This window comes from Aotus nancymaae, unplaced genomic scaffold, assembly GCF_030222135.1.
Source record: "Aotus nancymaae isolate 86718 unplaced genomic scaffold, 86718_ANA_hifiasm-v0.15.2.pri h1tg000108l, whole genome shotgun sequence".
Classification (NCBI taxonomy): Eukaryota; Metazoa; Chordata; class Mammalia; order Primates; family Aotidae; genus Aotus; species Aotus nancymaae.
The window spans coordinates 10,700,970-10,720,376 of NW_026988523.1; the positions used below are offsets into that span (position 1 = coordinate 10,700,970).

The 19,407-nt window shown below is 36.6% G+C and overlaps 1 protein-coding gene across 5 annotated transcripts in view; it reads left to right on the top strand.

The window, feature by feature from the left end:
• The window catches only part of RASAL2 (RAS protein activator like 2), a 375,087-nt gene that overhangs the window by 197,539 nt on the left and 158,141 nt on the right, over nt 1-19,407 (top strand). For all 5 annotated transcript variants that reach the window (XM_012444491.3, XM_012444487.3, XM_012444488.3 and 2 more), the window contains exon 3: nt 2,142-2,268. In XM_012444491.3, coding sequence (XP_012299914.1) covers nt 2,142-2,268 — 127 coding nt within the window. The remainder of the gene's footprint in view (nt 1-2,141; nt 2,269-19,407) is intronic.

Consider the following 19,407-nt stretch of genomic DNA (forward strand, 5'->3'; position numbering starts at 1 on the left):
ATGTTTTGCCTTTTTTAATAGGAGATAGTCATTTAAACCTATCGGTGATACTCTTTTAATTATTTAGGTAGAGATAATAAAATTTCCATCCTGAAAGGGACAGATGACTTAGATTACTGTTTGTGACGTTTTATATTACCGAGTACTTTTGGAAGAGTTCATGTCTTTATTGATGCTATTGTTTGGCCTTGACTTAATTTTGTAATTTACATTTCTTAATTCTGGCTTTCAGTTTCTCAGTGTGCAAAGAGTAACCATAGTTATGGTAATGAGGAAATGGGAGAATTGCGGGTTCTATAAGGAGTATGAAAATTTTAAGTGCTTATGGAGGCGTTAGGAATTTGCTTCTTGGATTCTCAGTAACAGAGAGTTTTCCTTGCCATCATCTCCTTGACCTGAGTCATAGGAGTTGGATTACTGAAGCAAAGCAGAAGGCATGTACACTTAAGCCTGTATCTGTCCCAGTTTTGCTGGATCAATTGATGTGATACGTGTCCATTATAATTATTTGGAGAAATAAATCATTCATTTCCCATCTCTTAAAAGGACATAATAGCCAGGTGCGGTAGTGCATGCCTGTAGTTCCAGCTACTCGGGAAGCTGAGGTGGGAGGTTTGCTTGAGCCGAGGAATTCTGGGCTGTAGTGCGTTATGCTAATCGATTGTCTGCACTAAGTTCAGCATCAGTATGGTGGCCTCCCAGGAGTGAGTGACCACCAGGTTGCCTAAGTAGGGGTGAACCCGCCCAGGTTGGAAACAGAGAAGGTCGAAACTCCTATGCTCACCAGTAGTGGGATTGCACCTGTGAATAGCCACTGCACTCCATCCTGGGCAACATATCGAGACCCCATCTCTAAAAAAAAGATTAAAAAAAAAAAAAGGAGATAATGCCTCCCTCAAAATGTCACACATATAAATTCATTAAACTTGCACGTATAAGAACTCAGTGTTTTATTACCGAAATTTATTGAAAGCAGTATTGGAATCATAATAAATTAGGAATTATGATTAATTACTTTCTCAAACTAGGATGTTACAATCTTTTTTTAATTTTTTTTTTTTTTTTAAGTTGGAGTTTTGCTCTTATTACCCAGGCTGGAGTGCAGTGGTGTGATCTCGTCTCACCACAACCTCCACCTCCCAGGTTCAAGCCATTCTTCTGCCTCAGCCTCCCAAGTAGCTCCATGCCTGGCTAATTTTTGTATTTTTAGTAGAAATGGGGTTTCACCATGTTGGCCAGACTGGTCTCGAATTCCTGACCTTGTGATCTGCCTGCCTCAGCTTCCCGAAGTGCTGGGATTACAGGCATGAGCCACCACGCCCTGCTCTAGGATGTCACACAGTTCTTAATTCTGATAAAAGTTACTAGTAAAATCTCATTACTGAATACTTAGCATTACTAGGAAAAAAAAAAAACCAAAACCACAACTTCAAGCCATCCCATTACTCTACAATGATAACCTGCTTTGTAAGTTTTAAAGTGGTTATTGGCATTAGATATTTTTTTTCACTATTCATAGTTCTCATTCCACATATGCAAATAACCAGTTGATATGTTTCTGAAATTACGTCAGAAAAAATGCTTTTTAGGATTATAAAAACAGTCTGACCTTTGGAAGAAAATGGTAACTATACAAGTTTCCACTGAAAATGTGATTTATTAACTATGTCTAAGTTCTCAGTTCTAAAATTGAAGAAAATTTGGATGAAGAAAATTTTTATTTAATAAAATCTTTTAAGAGAATTTTGAAGCTAAATCTTTCTGGTCAACTTTTATTTCCATTTATTTTATTTAACACTGAACAAAATTGGAGCTTGTGAACCAGTTTCTGATATAGAAGAACCTTTTATTTGTGTGAGTGTTTTGTTTCCAGGAGCAAGTACACACCTGGTTATGATTTGTACATACTTTGTGTAATTTGCATACTCACCTTTCCTGATGTTTCAGTTTTCTTTTTAAAGGAAAGCTTCCTGTAAAGGAGTTGGTAATACCTTACCATTGTATATACTTTATATCTATATTTCTCCTGCCTTACTCTTTGTTACACACTTCTGTCTTCATTGATTAAAACCATTATTCAGTCAGAAGTTAGTTATGGTCAGTTCACTGATAAATTTCATATTTTTCTTTTGGTTAACTAGATACCTGTGGAAGGGGGACAGGAGCAGCAGACAGATTCCACCAAAGGGCGATGCCTGAGGAGAACTGTCAGTGTCCCTTCCGAGGGTCAGTTTCCTGAGTACCCACCAGAGGGCACCACTAAACTGGGTAAGCTACTACGAAAAGGAAATAAATTCCTAGCTTTTATCCTGTCATTTATGGACTTGTTACTGAGTAAAACAAAACATCCTGCATTTCCTGTTAAGTAAATGCGTTGAAATCAATGGCACATTGAGAGTTAGAGGTCGTTAGAGAGTTCTGTTCTTTATAACCGACTGACAGCAAAGTTGTTTTAAAGAGATAGACTTCAGGTGAGTACTAGTAAGGTTGCTGTTTAGTCCTAGGCAGATGGGATAATGTGTTGCATCTGGTTTTATTGCTTATCTGTAGATTTTGAGAGAGTATTTGGTCATCTTGTTGAAGCACTGAGGTTCATAAGAGATCCAGTATGTGTTGGAACTTAGTGTTTAGGGGTTTAGATATATCTTCTTCAGGTAGCTACTGGTGTTGTCTTGTACAGTGTGATATCAGATCAGGCTAATTTAGCTAAGTTAATTTTGCATGTCTCACAAAAGTAATATGCTGGACTATGGTTGGAATAGGTGACAGAAGGGAGAAACCCTACTTCCATTTTTCCAGTAAGGTTACTAAAGAAACCTTACTTCCATTATTATATACTCAGAGTTAATGTCAATATGAAAGCAGCTACCTCTTTCTCCATTCCCTACCAAATGTATTCTGTTAAATGTTTTTATTTTTAATAATTGATATTTAAATAATCAGACGGGTCAGGTAATTTTAAAAGAACATAATTAAGATTAAATAGAATAATGAAGGAATTTGAAAAGCAGGAATTGGTTTGGTGCTTTACATTGTTGTGTTATTATTTGCTTAGTGACCCATAGACTTTTGACATTTGATAAGTAGATGGAATCATTTATTTCTCTATGGTGATCAATATGGATAATTCTGTAATTTTGGTTATATTTTCTAAAATCAGGGTTTGGTTAGGGATTTTGGAAGAGGTTGCCTTTTTCTTCATTTCTAAGTGGAACCCCAAACTTTTGGTCAGAATTTGAATCCTTTTGGTCAGAATTTAAATCTGTTATTTTTCTTTTTATTCTGTAATAGTTGTTGCTTTCCTAGAAACTAGTTGAGTTAGCACATACTTCTTTCCAAGGAGTCACCTTAGAGAAGTGAGATTTTTCTCTCATCTTATTTCCACTGTACTTCTTTAACATGTTTTGTTGAAACCAGCTTAGGTGTGGTCCTAAATTCTACTAAAAACCTGTCTGGGTGTAACCATTTTATAGACTGTTTATATTTTACATCCAACTTCTATGTAAGTTAAACTAGCTTAGAGTCACCTTCTTTCAATTGCAATGACGTGTTGACTATTGTCTTTTTTTTTTTTTGAAACCGAGTCTTGCTCTGTTGCCCAGGCTGGAGTGCAGTGCAGTGGCGCCATCTTGGCTCACTATAGCCTCCACCTCCTGAGTTCAAGCAATTCTCCTGCCTCAGCCTCCCAAGTAGCTGGGACTACAGACATGCACCACCTTGCCTGGCTAATTTTTGTATGTTTAGTAGAGACTGGATTTCACCACATTGGCCAGGCTGGTCTCGAACTTCTGGCCTCGTGATCCACCTGCCTCAGCCTCCCAAACTGCTGGGATTACAAGCGTGAGCCACTGCATCCGACCTGACTGTTATCTTTACCAATTCTCCAGGAATCTTTCACCCTTCAAACTTTGACCCATAAAAGTCAATGGATTTTGAGGAAGTACAACTATAGTCTCAATAATTATTACAATGTTATGGAAGAGAGAACTATATAGGAAATTGTTAAATATCTACAGTGTTCAACGTACGGGGCCCAAAGACAAACATAAGGTGACAAAAATGTCTACTCTAGAGCCAATCCTTATCTTTTGTGCTTAGCAAGTCTGGTAGCCATCCTGACTCATGACAGTCCATAATCATTTTCAGAGCGAATGTCCTAAATTTGCACTAAAAGCTATCCTCATAAATATTATGTGGAAAAACACTACTTCTGGAGCCATTCTTCCTTACATACCAGTCTCATCTTGAATTAGATAATTGTTCTGTTTTCCTGTTGTTATCTCCAAGTGATTTGTCTTTAGCCAAAATTTCTGCTGTCAAGTATTTCATTGAATAATTGCTGTATATGTAACATTCTATGCCAGTTGCTAAGAATGAAAAGAAATATAAGATTTCTGCTCTTAGAACATTTTTTTAGATAGTAAGATAGGATGAATACACATAGAAACTAAAATATAAGTTAGTGTACAAAGATTGATTGTATTTCTATATACTAGCAATAAACAGGAAACAAATAATTTAAATATCCTGTTTATTATAGCATCACGATAACAAATTCCTAGAGAAAAAGATCTAATAAGAGATGTGAAGGACTTCTACATAGAGAACTTTAAAGTATAAAAGAAAAAAAATGATTTAAATAAATAGATGGTTGTATACCATGATGATGATTTAGAAGACTTAATATAATGTCAGTTCTCTTTAAGATCAAAATTTCAATAAATTTCAAAATTTCTGTCGCCCAACCTTACCACCACGTACACGTCTACAAATTGGCAAATTGATTCTAAAATTCATCTCAAAATGCCACAGACCAAGTGTAGCCAAAGTAGAGGAAAACAAGGTGAGAAGACTTAATCCACTAGTATCAAGATCTGTTTAAAAAGTATAACTTTGGGAGGCTCAGGCGGGTGAATCACAAGGTCAGGAGTTCGAGACCACCCTGGCCAATATGGCGAAACCCCGTCTCTACTAAAAATACAAAAAATTAGCCAGTCATGGTGGGTGGCATGCACTTGTGGTCCCACCTACTCAGGAAGCTAAGGCAGGAGAATCACTTGAACCCGGGGGGCAGAGGTTGAAGTGAGCCGAGAACCGGCCACTGCACTCCAGCCTGGTGACAGAGTGAGACTCCATCTAAAAAAAAAAAAAAGATACAATAATGTGTTGGTGGAAGAATAAGTAAATCGTGAAATAGAATGGAAAGTCCTGAAGTGATCCCATATATATAAGGACATTTGGTGTGACAAAGGGTGCCCTTGCAGGGCAGTAAGGGAAAAGATGATCTTTTCAGTCATTGGTGCTGAGTCAGTAAGATATCTTTTTGGAGAAGTGTGGGGATGAGGAGGAATTGACCACTACCTTATTACCATACACAAAATCAATTCCAAGATCTGAACAAGAGAGGTAGTAATACAATAAAACTTCTAGAAATAATGTAGGATATTCTCATGATCTTGGATAAAGAAAGATTTCTTAAGCCAGGGATGTCCAATCTTTTGGCTTCCCTGGGCCACATCAGATGAAGAATTGTCTTGGGCCACACACAAAATGCACTAACACTAATAATAGCTGATGAGCTTAAAAATAACAAATAAAGAATTTGTGTTGGGTTGCGTATACATCATTAAGAGAGTGAAAAGGCAAACCACAGAGTAGAATAACATATTCGCAACACCTGTAATGAACAAAGGGCTTTTATCTAGTATATATAAGTGCTTCCCAGTAGAAAATGAACAAGAGGCTTAAACAGATATTTTATCAAAGAGTTCACTGAAGAACAGACACAAAATAGTACATGCTATGTTATTCCATTTATGTGAAGCTCCAGAACAGTTAAAACTAATCTATAGTGTTACATATTAGGATGGTGGTTACTTTTGGGGAGGAGGCATGAATAGTGATTGGGAGAAATATAGAGGTGAGTTCTGGAGTGCCAGCAGTGTTCTATTTATTGACTTGAGTAGGAATTACACAGGTGAGGTCACTTTGTGATAATTCATTGAGCATATGTGTGTTATGCTTAAAGAAAATTAAAATATAAAGAAGAAAAACAAGCTAAATTGTGCTGTCATGTAAGTGGTCTATGCTATTACAAAGTACATAGTAAGGATGATTAAGAACTATATAGTCAACTCTGTTGTGTGCTACCAAAAGGGCAACTAAGATGAGGACTAACAAAAATCATTAGACCAGGTGTGATGGCTCACACCTGTAATCTTAGCACTTTGGGAGGCTGAAGCAGGAGGATCAGTTAAATCTAGAAGTATGAGACCAGCCTAGGCAACATAGTGAGACCCTGTCTCTACAAAATAAAAAAATTAGCCAGGCGTGGTGCCTCAACGCCTGTAATCCCAGCACTTTGGGAGGGCAAGGTGGGTGGATCACAAGGTCAGGAGATCGACAACACACTGGCTAACACAGTGAAACCCCGTCTCTACTAAAAATACAAAAAATTAGCCTGGCATGGTGGCACATGCCTGTAATCCCAGCTATTCTACTAGGGAGGCTGAGACAGGAGAATCACTTGAACCTAGAAGGCGGAGGTTGCAGTGAGCCAAGATTGTGCCTGTGCACTGCAGCCTGGGCAACAGAGCAAGACTCCATCCCCCCCCGCCCAAAAAATAAAATTAGCTAGGCTTCATGGCACATGTCTGTAGTCTCAGCTACTCTGAAGGCTGAGGTGAGAGGATCGCTTGAACCTGGGAGGTTGAGGCTACAGTGAGCTGAGATCATGTCACTGCACTCCAGCCTAGGTGATGGAGTGACACCTTGTCTCAAAAATGAAACAAAACAAAAACCACACATTAGATTTAGTGACATTAAGGTATTTGGTAAGTTTAGGAACTGCAGTTTTAATGGTATATGGCAGCACAACCCTGAAATGGGTTGAGAAGATCGTGTTACAAGTAAGGAAATCAAAACAGCAATTGGAGACAGTTCTTTTTAAAAGTTTGCCTGTGAAAAAACTGAAAGCCTTTCCTCTTACATCTGGAACATAACAAGGATATGCACTTTTACCACTCTTACTCGTTATAGTACTGGAAGTCCTAGCTAAAGCAGTCAGACAAGACAAAGAAATAAAGGACATCCAAATTAGAAAGGAAGAAGCCAGTTTATCCTTGTTTGCAGATGATATGATCTTCTATTTGCAAAAACCTAAAGACTCCACCAAAAAACTATTAGGACTGGTAAACAAATTCAGTAAAGTTGCAGGATACAAAATCAGCATACAAAAATCAGTAGCATTTCTATGTGTTAACAGTGAACAATATGAAAAAAGAAATGTAAAAAGTAATCTCATTTACAGGAGCCACAAGTAAAATTAAGTAACTAGGAATTAACCAAAGAAGTGAGCATCTCTACAATGAAAACTATAAAATACTGATGAAAGATATTGAAGAGGATGGCAAAAAATGGAAAGATATTTCATGTTCATGGGTTGGAAGAATTAATATTGTTATAATGTCCATAGTGCCCAAAACAGTCAACAAATTCAGTGCAATTCCTATCAAAATACTGATGACATTCTTCACATAAATAGAAAAAACAATCCTAAAATTTATATGGAATCACAAAAGACCCAGAATAGTCAAAGTCATTCTGAGCAAAAGGAACAAAACTGGAGGAATCACATTACCTGAGTTCAAATTACAGTACAGAGCTATAGTAACCAAAATAGCATGGCACAGGTACAAAAACAGACACATAGACCAATGGAACAGAATAGAGAACCCAGAAACAAATCCACACACCTACAGTGAACTCATTTTCAACAAAGGTGCCAAGAACATACATTAAGGAAAACACAATCTCTCTAATAAATGGTGCTGGGAAAACTGGATATTTATATGCAGAAAAATGAAACTTGACCCCTGTCTCTCACCTTACAAAAAATCCAGTCAAAATGGATTAAAAACTTTACTCTAAGACCGCAAACTATGAAACTATTACCAAAAAAAAAAAAAAGAAAAAAGAAAAAAAAATGGGGGGACTCTAGGACATTGGTCTGGGCCAAAATTTCTTGTGTAATACCAAAGCAAAAAATGCACAAATGAGATCACATCAAGTTAAAAAGCTTCTGCACAGTCAACAAAGTAAAGAGACATCCCACAGAATGGGAGAAAATATTTGCAAACTAATTATCTGACAAGAGATTAATAACCAGAGTATATAAGGAGGTCAAATAATAACGTGAGAAAAAAATCTAATTTCTTAAATTTAAAAGTGGGCAAAATATTTGAATAGACATTTCTCAAATGAAGACAGACAAATGAAGATGGCATATGAATAGGTGCTCAACATCACTGATCATCAGAGAAGTGCAAATCAAACTAAAAAGTAATTGCAGTTTTTGCCATTGAAAAGTAATGGCAAAACCACAGTTACTTTTGCATCAACATAATACAGTAAGATAGCCTTTTACTCCAGTTAAAATGGCTTTTATACAAAAGTCAGGCAATAACACACACTGGTGAATATGTGAAGAAAAGGGAACCCTCGTACACTGTTGGTGGGAATCTAAATTAGTATAACCACTATGGAGAACAGTTTGGAGGTTCCTCAAAAAACTAAAAATACAGCTACCATGTGATCCAGCAATCCTGCTGGGTATAGTATATATACTATATACCCAAAAGAAAGGAAGTCAGTATATTGAAGAGATATCTGCATCCCCATGTTTATTGCAGCATTGTTCACAATAGTCAAGATTTGGAGTAACCTAACTATCCTCAACAGATGAATGGATAAAGAAAGTGTAGTATGTATACTTAATGGAATCCTATTCAGCCATAAAAAATAATGAGATTCAATTATTTGCCACAATAAGGATGGAACTGGAGATCATTAAGTGAAATAAGCCAGGCATAGAAAAACAAACATGGCATGTTTGTTCTCACTTATTTGTGGGATCTAAAAATCAAAACAATTGAAGTAATGGAGGTAGAGAATAGAAGGATGGGCCAGGCGTGGTGGCTCACACCTGTAATCCCAGCACTTTGGGAGGCCGAGGCAGGTGGATCACCTGAGGTTGGGAGTTAGAGACCAGCCTGACCAACATGGAGAAACCCCATCTCTAAAAGAAAAAAAAAAAGGGAGTATAGAAGCATAGGCTGGCAAGAGTGGAGAGCAGTGGGGGTGATGGTGGGGATGGGTAATGGGTACAAAAAATAGAAAGAATGAATAAGACCTAGTATTTGATAGCACAACAGAGGGACAATAATCAATAATAATATAATTGCACATTTAAAAATAACTGAATATAATTGGGTTGTTTGTAACACAAAGGATAAATGCTTGAGGGGATGGATTCTCCATGATGTGAATATTATATATTGTATGCCTGTACCAAAATATCTAATGTACCCCATAAATATATACCTAATATGTACCCACAAACATGAAAAAATAAAAATAAATAAAGTTTACCTATGAAGTGGTTGACAGAATGATAGACACTACAGATATTTGAGTGACTAAATGATTGAACAAGAGAATAAAATGAATGAAAGGAGAGAAGATGAAAAAAAGGAAAATGAAGAACAAAGTATCAACTAAGTTGATCAGTCATATAGTGACAGTAGTAGTAAACACAGTGATTGCTACTAGCCTACTTTAAGTCTTAAAACTTAAAGCAGTCTACTAACCAGTCCCCTCTATTTCTTCTCCCTCTGAATTTGATAGATACAATGCTAACAGGGTCACCAAGAAATAATCACATCAGGATACACCTACTTGAAAAGATGCAATCCTAAGACTAGATGCTTCCTACCTTATTTCTGTGGGAGGTTTAATGACTAACCAGAATTTCATCCATCCCAGGTTGGAGGAGAAGAGGACTTTTATGAGGCTCTAAGTTTCAAGCAGGTGATTTCTCCAATATACCTAAAAATCTATTTTTTATTTTCCCTACCACATAAAAACATTCTTCTACTAAAGTTTTTCCCCTTTTAAATCAATTATTAATGAAATAATGATTGATTAATAGTATAAATAAGGCAAGAGAGAGGCATTTTGCATTTATAGCTTATAGTGTCTGTTTGGAGTATTGTTTTTAGATGATTTCAAGAAAAATACTGGATTTTTACTTGTTGAATTCCCTACATCTACTTTCCCCAAACAGAATATGCACATTGTATTTATAACAAAGCAAATTTATTTTATTTTAATTTTTTTGAGACAGAGTTTTGCTCTCTCACCTGGCTGGAGTGCAATGGTGTGATCTCGGCTTACTGCAATCTCTGCCTCAAGGTTGAAGCAATTCGCCTGCCTCAGCCTCCCAAGTAGCTGGGATTACAGGCGTGCACCACCATGGCCAGCTAATTTTCGTATTTTTAGTAGAGACGAGATTTCACCGTGTTGGCCAGGCTGGTCTTGAACTGCTGACCTCAGGTGATCTGCCTGCCTCGGGCTCCCAAAGTGCTGGGATTACAGGCATGAGCCACCAAACCTGGCCAAAGTAAATTTATTGATAGCTGTCCACAGAACATCTTATTATTGTCTTAGATTACATTGTATGGCTTTTATTGATATTTTATTTTATTTATTTATTTATTTTTGAGACAGAGTCTTGCTCTGTCGCCAGGCTGGAGTGCAGTGTCACCATCTCAGCTTACTGCAACCTCTGCCTCCTGGGTTCAAGCAATTCTCCTGCCTCAGCATCACTAGTAGCTGGGACTACAGGTGCATGCCACAATGCCCAGCTAATTTTTGTATTTTTAGTAGAGACACAGGGTTTTACCATATTGGTCAGGATGGCCTTAATCTCTTGACCTCATGATCTGCCCACCTTGGCCTCCCAAAGTGCTGGGATTACAGGTGTAAGCCACTGCTCCCTGCCAGATGTTTTATTTTTCAAAAAGCTGTTCCTTTATGCAGCCAATAGTAACTGAGATTCAACTATGTGTCAGTTACTGCTCTAGGTACTCAGGATTAACAGTGAAAAAAAATAGACAAAAATCTCTTCTTTCACAGATCCTACATCCTATGGAGAAACAGTGGACAATAAGCAGTAGTAATAAGTATAATATATACTATGCTAGAATGGTGTTTAAGTACAGAGAGATAAATAAAGTTGGGAATGGGGGTAGGAAGTGTCAAGGAATTAAATTTTAGCTAAGGTGATTAAAGAAGGTCTCATTGACATTTGACTACAGATCTGACAAAAAGTGTAGGAGTAGGGTATGTGGATATCTGGGAGTGAGGCGTCCCACCCAGGGGAAACAGTTAGTATAAAGTGAGATTATGTTTGGAGTCTTTAAAGAACAACATAGATGCCAGTGAGGCTGGAGTAGAATGAACAAGGTTGGGGTAGTAGGAAGTGGCCTCATTGAGCTCTTGGATGACCAGATCATGAAGGTTATAGGTCATCAAAGGGCTTTGTCTTTTACTCTGTAAGATATGAAGCCACTGGCATCCATATTGAGAGAAGCAATGGAAGAATGGGAGTTCAGAAACCAATTATGCAATTGCAATAATCTATACACGACCAACTTGGGTCAGAATGCTAATTGTGGACCAGCTGAGAAGTAACCAGATTCTAGATATATTTGAAAATAGAGCCATCAGAATTTTCTTAATGGATTGGATGTGGAAAGTGAGAAAGAGAAGAGTCAAAAATGTTGGCTAAAACAGCTAGAGGAATGGAGTTACTATTTTTTAAAGTGGGGATGACTGTGAGAGAAACTAGTTTGAAAGTGTGATTGACCAGCAGCTCAATTTTTGGACACATTAAGTTTGAGGGTATTATTAGACATACAAGTAGAAATTTGTCAGATATATGAATTTAGAGATAAAGGGAGAGGTACAGACTGGAGATACAAATTGCAAGCCTTATCAAATAGATGGTATTTAAAGCCCTGAGATTTAGTGACATTCCTAGGAGAATGTATGCCAGAAGAAATGCAAAGACTAAGCCCTGGGACAACATTTAGAGGTTAGAAAGATGAGGAAGCACTAGCAAAGGAAGAACTAAAGAGGAAAGATAAAAATTTTGTTTCCAAATAAGCAAGTTGAGACAAATGTGTATGGGGAGGAAGAAGGGAGTGCTTAAGCACAGAATTTGCTTCTTACTGACAAGTGTTAGACTATTGCATTCTGGAGTTTACAGGTTACCAGGGATACTAAAATTGACATAGATTTTGTTTCATCAAATTTTTTTCCACTGAAATGAGATGTTTTCTTAAGGCACATGAGCATCATGTCTAAAGTACCTACTTAAAGGTTTAGAAAACCTAGGAAAAAACTATTTTCCCCTAGTAACAATATCCATATTTTAATTTAGTCATCAAAAGATTCTCTAAATTCAAACCATTCAAAGCATGACTTGCTCAATTTTCAAAAGGAAATTATTTCTTGATTAGTAGGGTTCTTTGTATACAAATAATACTGGAAGGCATATTAATTGACCACGTGAACTAGAATTAGTAAATATTCATTTTCAATGTCAATGTAACTTACAAATTCAACTTAAAAAAAAAAAAAAGCTATCAAAATATGTTGCAAGAACTCTGAGAAAGGGGAAAGGGGAAAGCTAAAAAGTGGACATTTTTGTGAACTGTGCATTTATGGAAGAAAATTTATCCCTGCTACTTCATATTGCTTACTGCTTGACCGGTGGATAGCACAAGGTAAATTGGGAACTCTCTCCAGTCTTTTTGTTGTATTTCTTTGACATTCCAGTAAAGTTCATGTTTTCATGCCTAAATGGGTAAACTTCAAGTACTTGGCAACAAACAAATTGCACACATAGCAACAAGAAAGAAGTCGAGTATGAGCCTAAAATGAGCAAGAATACTTGTTTGCATGTAACCTCATATACATGATCATAAAGCTGGTTTAATTAGAAAATGCCAAACATTCATAAGTCCAAGGCTTTCTTAGTTCTCAAACAGAAAGTGATGAACGGGTAAATTCAAAACTAAATATCTAGTATCTCAAGGCTGCAGAGATCTCATGCTTCTGTTTTAGTATTTTATGATAAAATCTTAAAGTTATCCCATGGTCTTACTTACAGAATGTCTGGGTTTTTATAAAAACTGTGCCTGTGATAGTAAATTTGTTTTATTATCCTAGAGTCCTCAAAAACCCGTAAACATTTGGTAAATATATTTAAAATTATAATGTAACATAATATGCCTCTGATATATTCTAGCAAGCCTTGGGAAAGAATATATCAAAAGTCTTTTAGAGTCAAAGCTAACTATCTAAAATTTTTTTGTTTATACATATACATGAAGACCAAGAAAGGAAATTAAGTTGGAAAACTCTGAGGAAAAGCCAACCTTTTACTGTATACCATCTTTTCCTAAGTTTATTGACCTCTGAGCAACTAAAAACTTGAGGAAACTTTGAAGGAAATTAATATTAAACTAGAATATGTTCTCTAGGGTATTTATAAAAATATTATAAAGGATAAAGCTTTTGATCAAAATTAATAAAAGATATTAATCAAACAGCTTTTTTGTTTATTTGAGACAGGGTCTCATTCTGTTGCCCAGGCTACATTACAGTGGCGTGGTGTAATCATGACTTACTGCAGCCTCAACTTCCCGGGCTCAACTGATTCTCCCACCTCCACCTGCCAAGCAGCTGGTAGTATAGGCACTTACCACCATGCCTGGCATTTTTTTTTTTTTTAATTTATTGTAGACACAGGGTCTCACTATGTTGCTTAGGCTGGGAAACCTTGGTTTTAATCCTGGCCCTTTCTATTAAATTCAATTAGCGTTAGTTCTAACTTTCTCTATTTGTAAACTAGTGAGGACTCCTTTTTTATTCCCAAGATATTGTTAGAAATATCTAGATAATTTATGAAATAGTTTCCAGATGCTAGAATCTTCTGTAAAATTACTGGATGGTAATAGCATTGATAGATGGGATATGTGAGTAATGAAGATTTAATATAAGAGATATATCATTCCCTTTTTAAAATAGAGTAAAAATGCTGATAAATAATGCCTGTGTATGGCAGTAGTCAATATTTAGATTGGCTATTAATGTATGTATTTACTTAATCAACAGGAGACCTTGAACTTTATGATAATACATTAATACATGTAAGTGATCAAAATCTTTATGAAAAATAATATCTGGGCCGGGCGTGGTGGCTCATGCCTGTAATCCCAGCACTTTGGGAGGCCGAGGCGGGTGGATCACGAGGTCAAGAGATCGAGACCATCCTGGTCAACATGGTGAAACTCCGTTCTCTACTAAAAATACAAAAAATTAGCTGGGCATGGTGGCGCGTGCCTGTGATCCCAGCTACTCAGGAGGCTGAGGCAGGAGAATTGCCTGAACCCAGGAGGCGGAGGTTGCGGTGAGCCGAGATCACGCCATTGCACTCCAGCCTGGGTAACAAGAGTGAAACTCCATCTCCAAAAAAATAATAATAATAATATCCTAGTATTTCTAGCTGTGAAAGTTGGAGCTCAATGGATAATGGCAGCCATTGATTTTCTTTGAAATTTCCTTAAAATGTCATGTCTTATTCCTCTCCTACAAAATAAGATTATTTGACTATTGTCTATAAGAAAGCTCACATTAAAACAGCTGCATAATATCTCGGCTTTATATTTGTATTCCACATTAATAATTGCAGTGATATGCAAGTAATTTGAGGAGAGCTCAAATGAGTTCAAGAATTATCAAAATCATTTTGAATAGTTAAGGTAGAAAACCCTGGAAAAATGTTCCTCAAGGTTTTGGTTGAGTAGTTTTGGGTTTTCTTAAAAACCATGAGTAAATATATATTTATTCTTTAAAATAAGATTCAGGAATATGTATGTGGTAATACTGATGATAATATTGTGGAAGAATTGGCTTAATTATGGGATAAAATAGCCAGCTACAGTCAGTTCTGTTATAATGTGACATACAGAGTCCTAAAAATCACTATCCTATGCAAATGAGACAAAGTGGTTAGGGGCACTACTCTCAAAAACGTGCTCAGTGACACACAAAAAGATGGTAAAACTAGGTTTCAACTACTGTAATGAATATAGCGCTTTACCTTGAAAAAATCTTAAAGTTTTCTTGTGGTGGTGGGCAACAGACTAGTTTGTAAGTTTTATTGTGAATTGATAGAAGGAGGGTTATTTAAAATCAGATAGAATGTTGTTACAACAGACATGTTTGAGTGTGGCTGATAACACTCATGCAGTGAACTTAGGCAGCTGGTAGCTGTTTGAGATGTATATGAATATGAGCATTTTGTATATTAGATTAAATTAGCATCAGTTCTAACTTTATGAGTTTAGATGAACATGGCTTGATGAATAGAGTTTTCTTTGTTCATTTAGTGTTTATTACAGATGAAATTGTGCATAAGCAATCACAAATTTTGTGATATGTGCAAATTGTTCCCTAAAATAAATCAATTGTGGTGGAACATTAAAGTTTTCAAAGCAAACATTATAACAGAACTGACCTTTCTACTAATCTGATATAGTCAGGTTTGCCCATTAGAAAGAAGCTTGCATTATTAGCCAATTAAATGCAAAAACTTCATTTACATTTGAACACTTTTCTAATTTTCTTTTGGAAGTCGTTGTTTGGGTCTCAAAACTGATATGAATAAAATAAAAACGAGTACTTAAGTTCTCCAGCTAACCTACTAAAATCAATTTTTATGTTTTATGAGCTAGATTTTGATTAGCAGTAACTTTTTTTCATTTGGGAGATTAGTTATCAATTCCAAGTTGAAGTGCTAGACCACAATTCCTGCTGTAATTTGAAGTTGGGATTACTAATTTGATCTTTTCTCTTCCATATTCTAGCACAGTGGAGCTTTGTTTACTTCTGTGAAGGTGGCTCCAAGGCAGTGCTGCCTCTTATGGTTGCGCAAATTATCTGTTACCCAATTAATTCCTAGGTTTACCTGTCACTTGTTATGGTTGATTTGTAGTTATTTCATAAAATTTCCAGTAGATGGCAGTAAATTTCTTCAATAAGGGATTCCTTTTCTAATTTGTGCAAGTCATTTGTATAGGCTATTGTCACAGTTGCTGTTCCCAGTTTATACAGTCATGTTCTCTGGAAATTGGTGCCCGAGAAGCCCAGAATAGAGTATTCTAAAATGTGATACCCATGCTATAGGTTCATCTTAATCAGCCCTAAGGCCATGTTAGTCTTAGCAAACCACTGTGGTGGTTGGAGAATCAGATGGGAAGTAGGAATGATTTTTAGATTCAACCTGGACATCTGGAGGAGATGAATGGCAGATTGAACACAAGCATCTAATTATACTCCTCCAGAAACTGTACTAAACTAGCAAAGGTATTTTATTTTAAAGACATGATCCTTCAAGGAGAATGAGAAAGAAGAAAACAGCCATAGACACACACAAACACAAATTGAAAGCTGAAAAGCAGATAGAGTGTGGCAAAAGACATAGCTCACTTAAGAAAGCCAAATCTTAATCTGGCTATGAAGAAAGCTAAAAATGAACCTGATCTTTACCACAGAATCTTCAGCTCAGGAATTGAGCCAGACACATGTTGTAGTACATCCCCAGGTCTCCTCTTCTTCCCCATTCCAGTGAACAACTTTTCTTCCTACCTGTACCTCCACCTTGGTATAAGACTCCAAGTGTACTCTTTGCAGGAAAAAAAAAGCCCAAGAATCTTTCGATTGGGAGATACTAGGCAAAATTGAGAACAGGGCATTTTACCATATATGAGGGAATTAAATGAATATGTGCACACAGAATGATGAGACTCCTTCACCTTTCTCCTCTCACTTGCCTTTACCTTACAGTCAAGGGATTAGAAGAATACCCTTTGGGGTATTTAGCCCGAGAAGAAAGATCTAAGGATACCAACTTTCCCAAGAAAAACCTGAAAGAGAGAGACTAAAACACACACACACACACACACACACACACACACACGAGAAAGAAAAAAGGAAAAAAATAACTTGGAGTTATAGAGACTAGGCAGAGAACAGAAAACTTTTTAAAAATGATTAGTATCCTCAGAAAGATAGGATATTACATACATGAAACAAGAACAGAATGTTTTACAGAGTTGAGCTTTTGTCAAAAAATTGCAATATAAAACTCAATAGAAGTGTTGGAAAATGGAATTGAGAAAATATCTCAGAAAGCAGAGAAAGAAAAAAGATAAAATAATGAGAGGACCAGTCTAGGAAGTTGAATATCAAAACAATAATTCCAAAAAAAGGAAAAGAAAGGGAGCAAAACCCTGGCAAAATAATTTAAGGAAATTTCCCACCACTGAAACATATGTGTTTCCAGATTGAAAGGGCTCACTGAGTTCCCATGACAAGGCACATTTCATGAAATTTTATTTTATTTTATTTTATTTTGAGACAGTCTCACTCTGTCGCCGGGCTGGAGTGCAATAGCACGATCTCAGCTCACAGCGACCTCCGCCTCCCAGGTTCAAGTAATTCTCCTGCTCAGCCTCCCAAATAGCTGGGACTACAGGCATGCACCACCCATGCCGAGCCAGTTTTTGTATTTTAGTAGAGACAAGTTTCACCATGTTGGCCAGAAGGGCCTTGATCTCTTAATCTTGTGATCTGCCCGCCTCGGCCTCCCAAAGTGCTGGAATTACAAGCGTGAGTCACCACGCTCATCCAGCCCGTGAAATTTCAAATCGTCTCTGGTGACAAAGAGACAATCTTATAAACCTGCAAAAAAAAAAAAGGAAATTGAATTGCATACAAAAGATCAGAAAGGCTCTGGACTTCCTATAAGCAATATCAGAAGCTAAAGAATGATGGGGAATGCCCTCAAAATTCTGAAGGAATTTTTTTTCAGCCCAGAGTTGTATATTTAGCTTTAAACCATTAGTCAAGTATGAGGATAGCATAAAGACATTTTCAGACATGCAAGACTTAAAAAAGATTACCGCCTACACATCGTTTTTCTTGAAGCTAATGAAGGATGTTTTACTAAAAATGAGGACAGGAGTTCCAGCACAGGAGAGAGAAAAAGGGAACTTGTAGTAGAATGCTATAGAGAGAACCAAGTTTAATAGCTCTGTACAAGATGTAGAATAAAGACAGCCAGTTCAGACTGGAGCAGCTGATAAGGCTGTAGCAAGACTTTCCAAGAACACAAAATTGATAAACTAAGTCAATCAATTGAAAGAATAGGAAGTGCATTTGTGGTTGAATTAACAATAAGCACATAGATATCTAAGCAAATGAATAATACAAGAGAACACTATAAGAGAAACAAAAAAGTAGTTCAGGACATAGAGAACACTTCTATTCTATGTCTAGCACTTTTTAACACATTGGGCTCTTTACATATATGAACTTTTTAATCCTTGTAAACCCAGGAGGTAGATAATGTTACAGTGAGTATTTTGTGGATAAGGAAACTGAGGCATAGAGAGGTGAAGTAACTTGCCTAAATAGCTAGACAGCCAGTAAGTGACAAAGATAGGATTTAAACCCTGAAAGTATGCCTTCAAGATCCATGCTCCTGACCACTATGCTACAGTCTACATAGATATTACTCTGTGACTGGAGTCTAAATAACATACGTAGTCATACTGTTGTTTGCCCTTATGAAAATTACTATGTAACTTTATAGGGAGGGTGAGGGAATAGGAGTACGTATGCACCTACTGGGGTAGTGATGGAGGAGGAAGGATTCAGATTCTCATATTTCGTAGTAGAAAGTCAATAGATAATGTCTAAAATAGAAAAATTTTTAAATATCAATAAAGCCATATTATTCAATATTTGATTAACTACCAAAACAATTGGCTAAGAGAGATAAAAGTGGTTGCTTCTGCAGAAGGAAATATGTTAAAAGAGGAGGGCTAGGGATTGCTGTTTGTTTTAACAAGCTGTAGAACCAGTTGACTCTAAACCATGTGCATATATATATATAGTTTTTTTCTTTTTTAAGACAGGGTCTCATTCTGTCACCCAGGCTGGAGTGCAGTGGCATGATCACAGCTCGCTGCAGCCTCAAACTCCTGGGCTCAAGCAATCTTCCCATCTTAGCGTCCCAGGCAGCTGTAATGCAGGTGCATACCACCACACCCAACCAATTAAGGGTGTTAAATCCCTAGATTTTAGGGAATTAAATGGAAGGGTATGTTACACTGATGACAGCAGGTGGGTTTCACACTACTAAAATATACTGTTTTTAAAATTAGCAAAGTCTCTTCTCATTCTACAGACACTTGTAATAAGACATTAAGTTAGCCATTAAAACAGCTTAGTTTTTCCTTATCTAAAGTAAGGAAGATAAATTGAATCTGACAAAACAATACTAAAAACTTCTTGACATTTTTAAGTTAAATTATTATAATCTAATAGACAATAGAAATAGCCTCTATTGGATGCTTCAGGAATGTTTTCAAAAAAAGGTATTTTCTTGTCTTTGCCTCTTTGTTAAATAAAAATTCAGCTGAAGTAATGCTA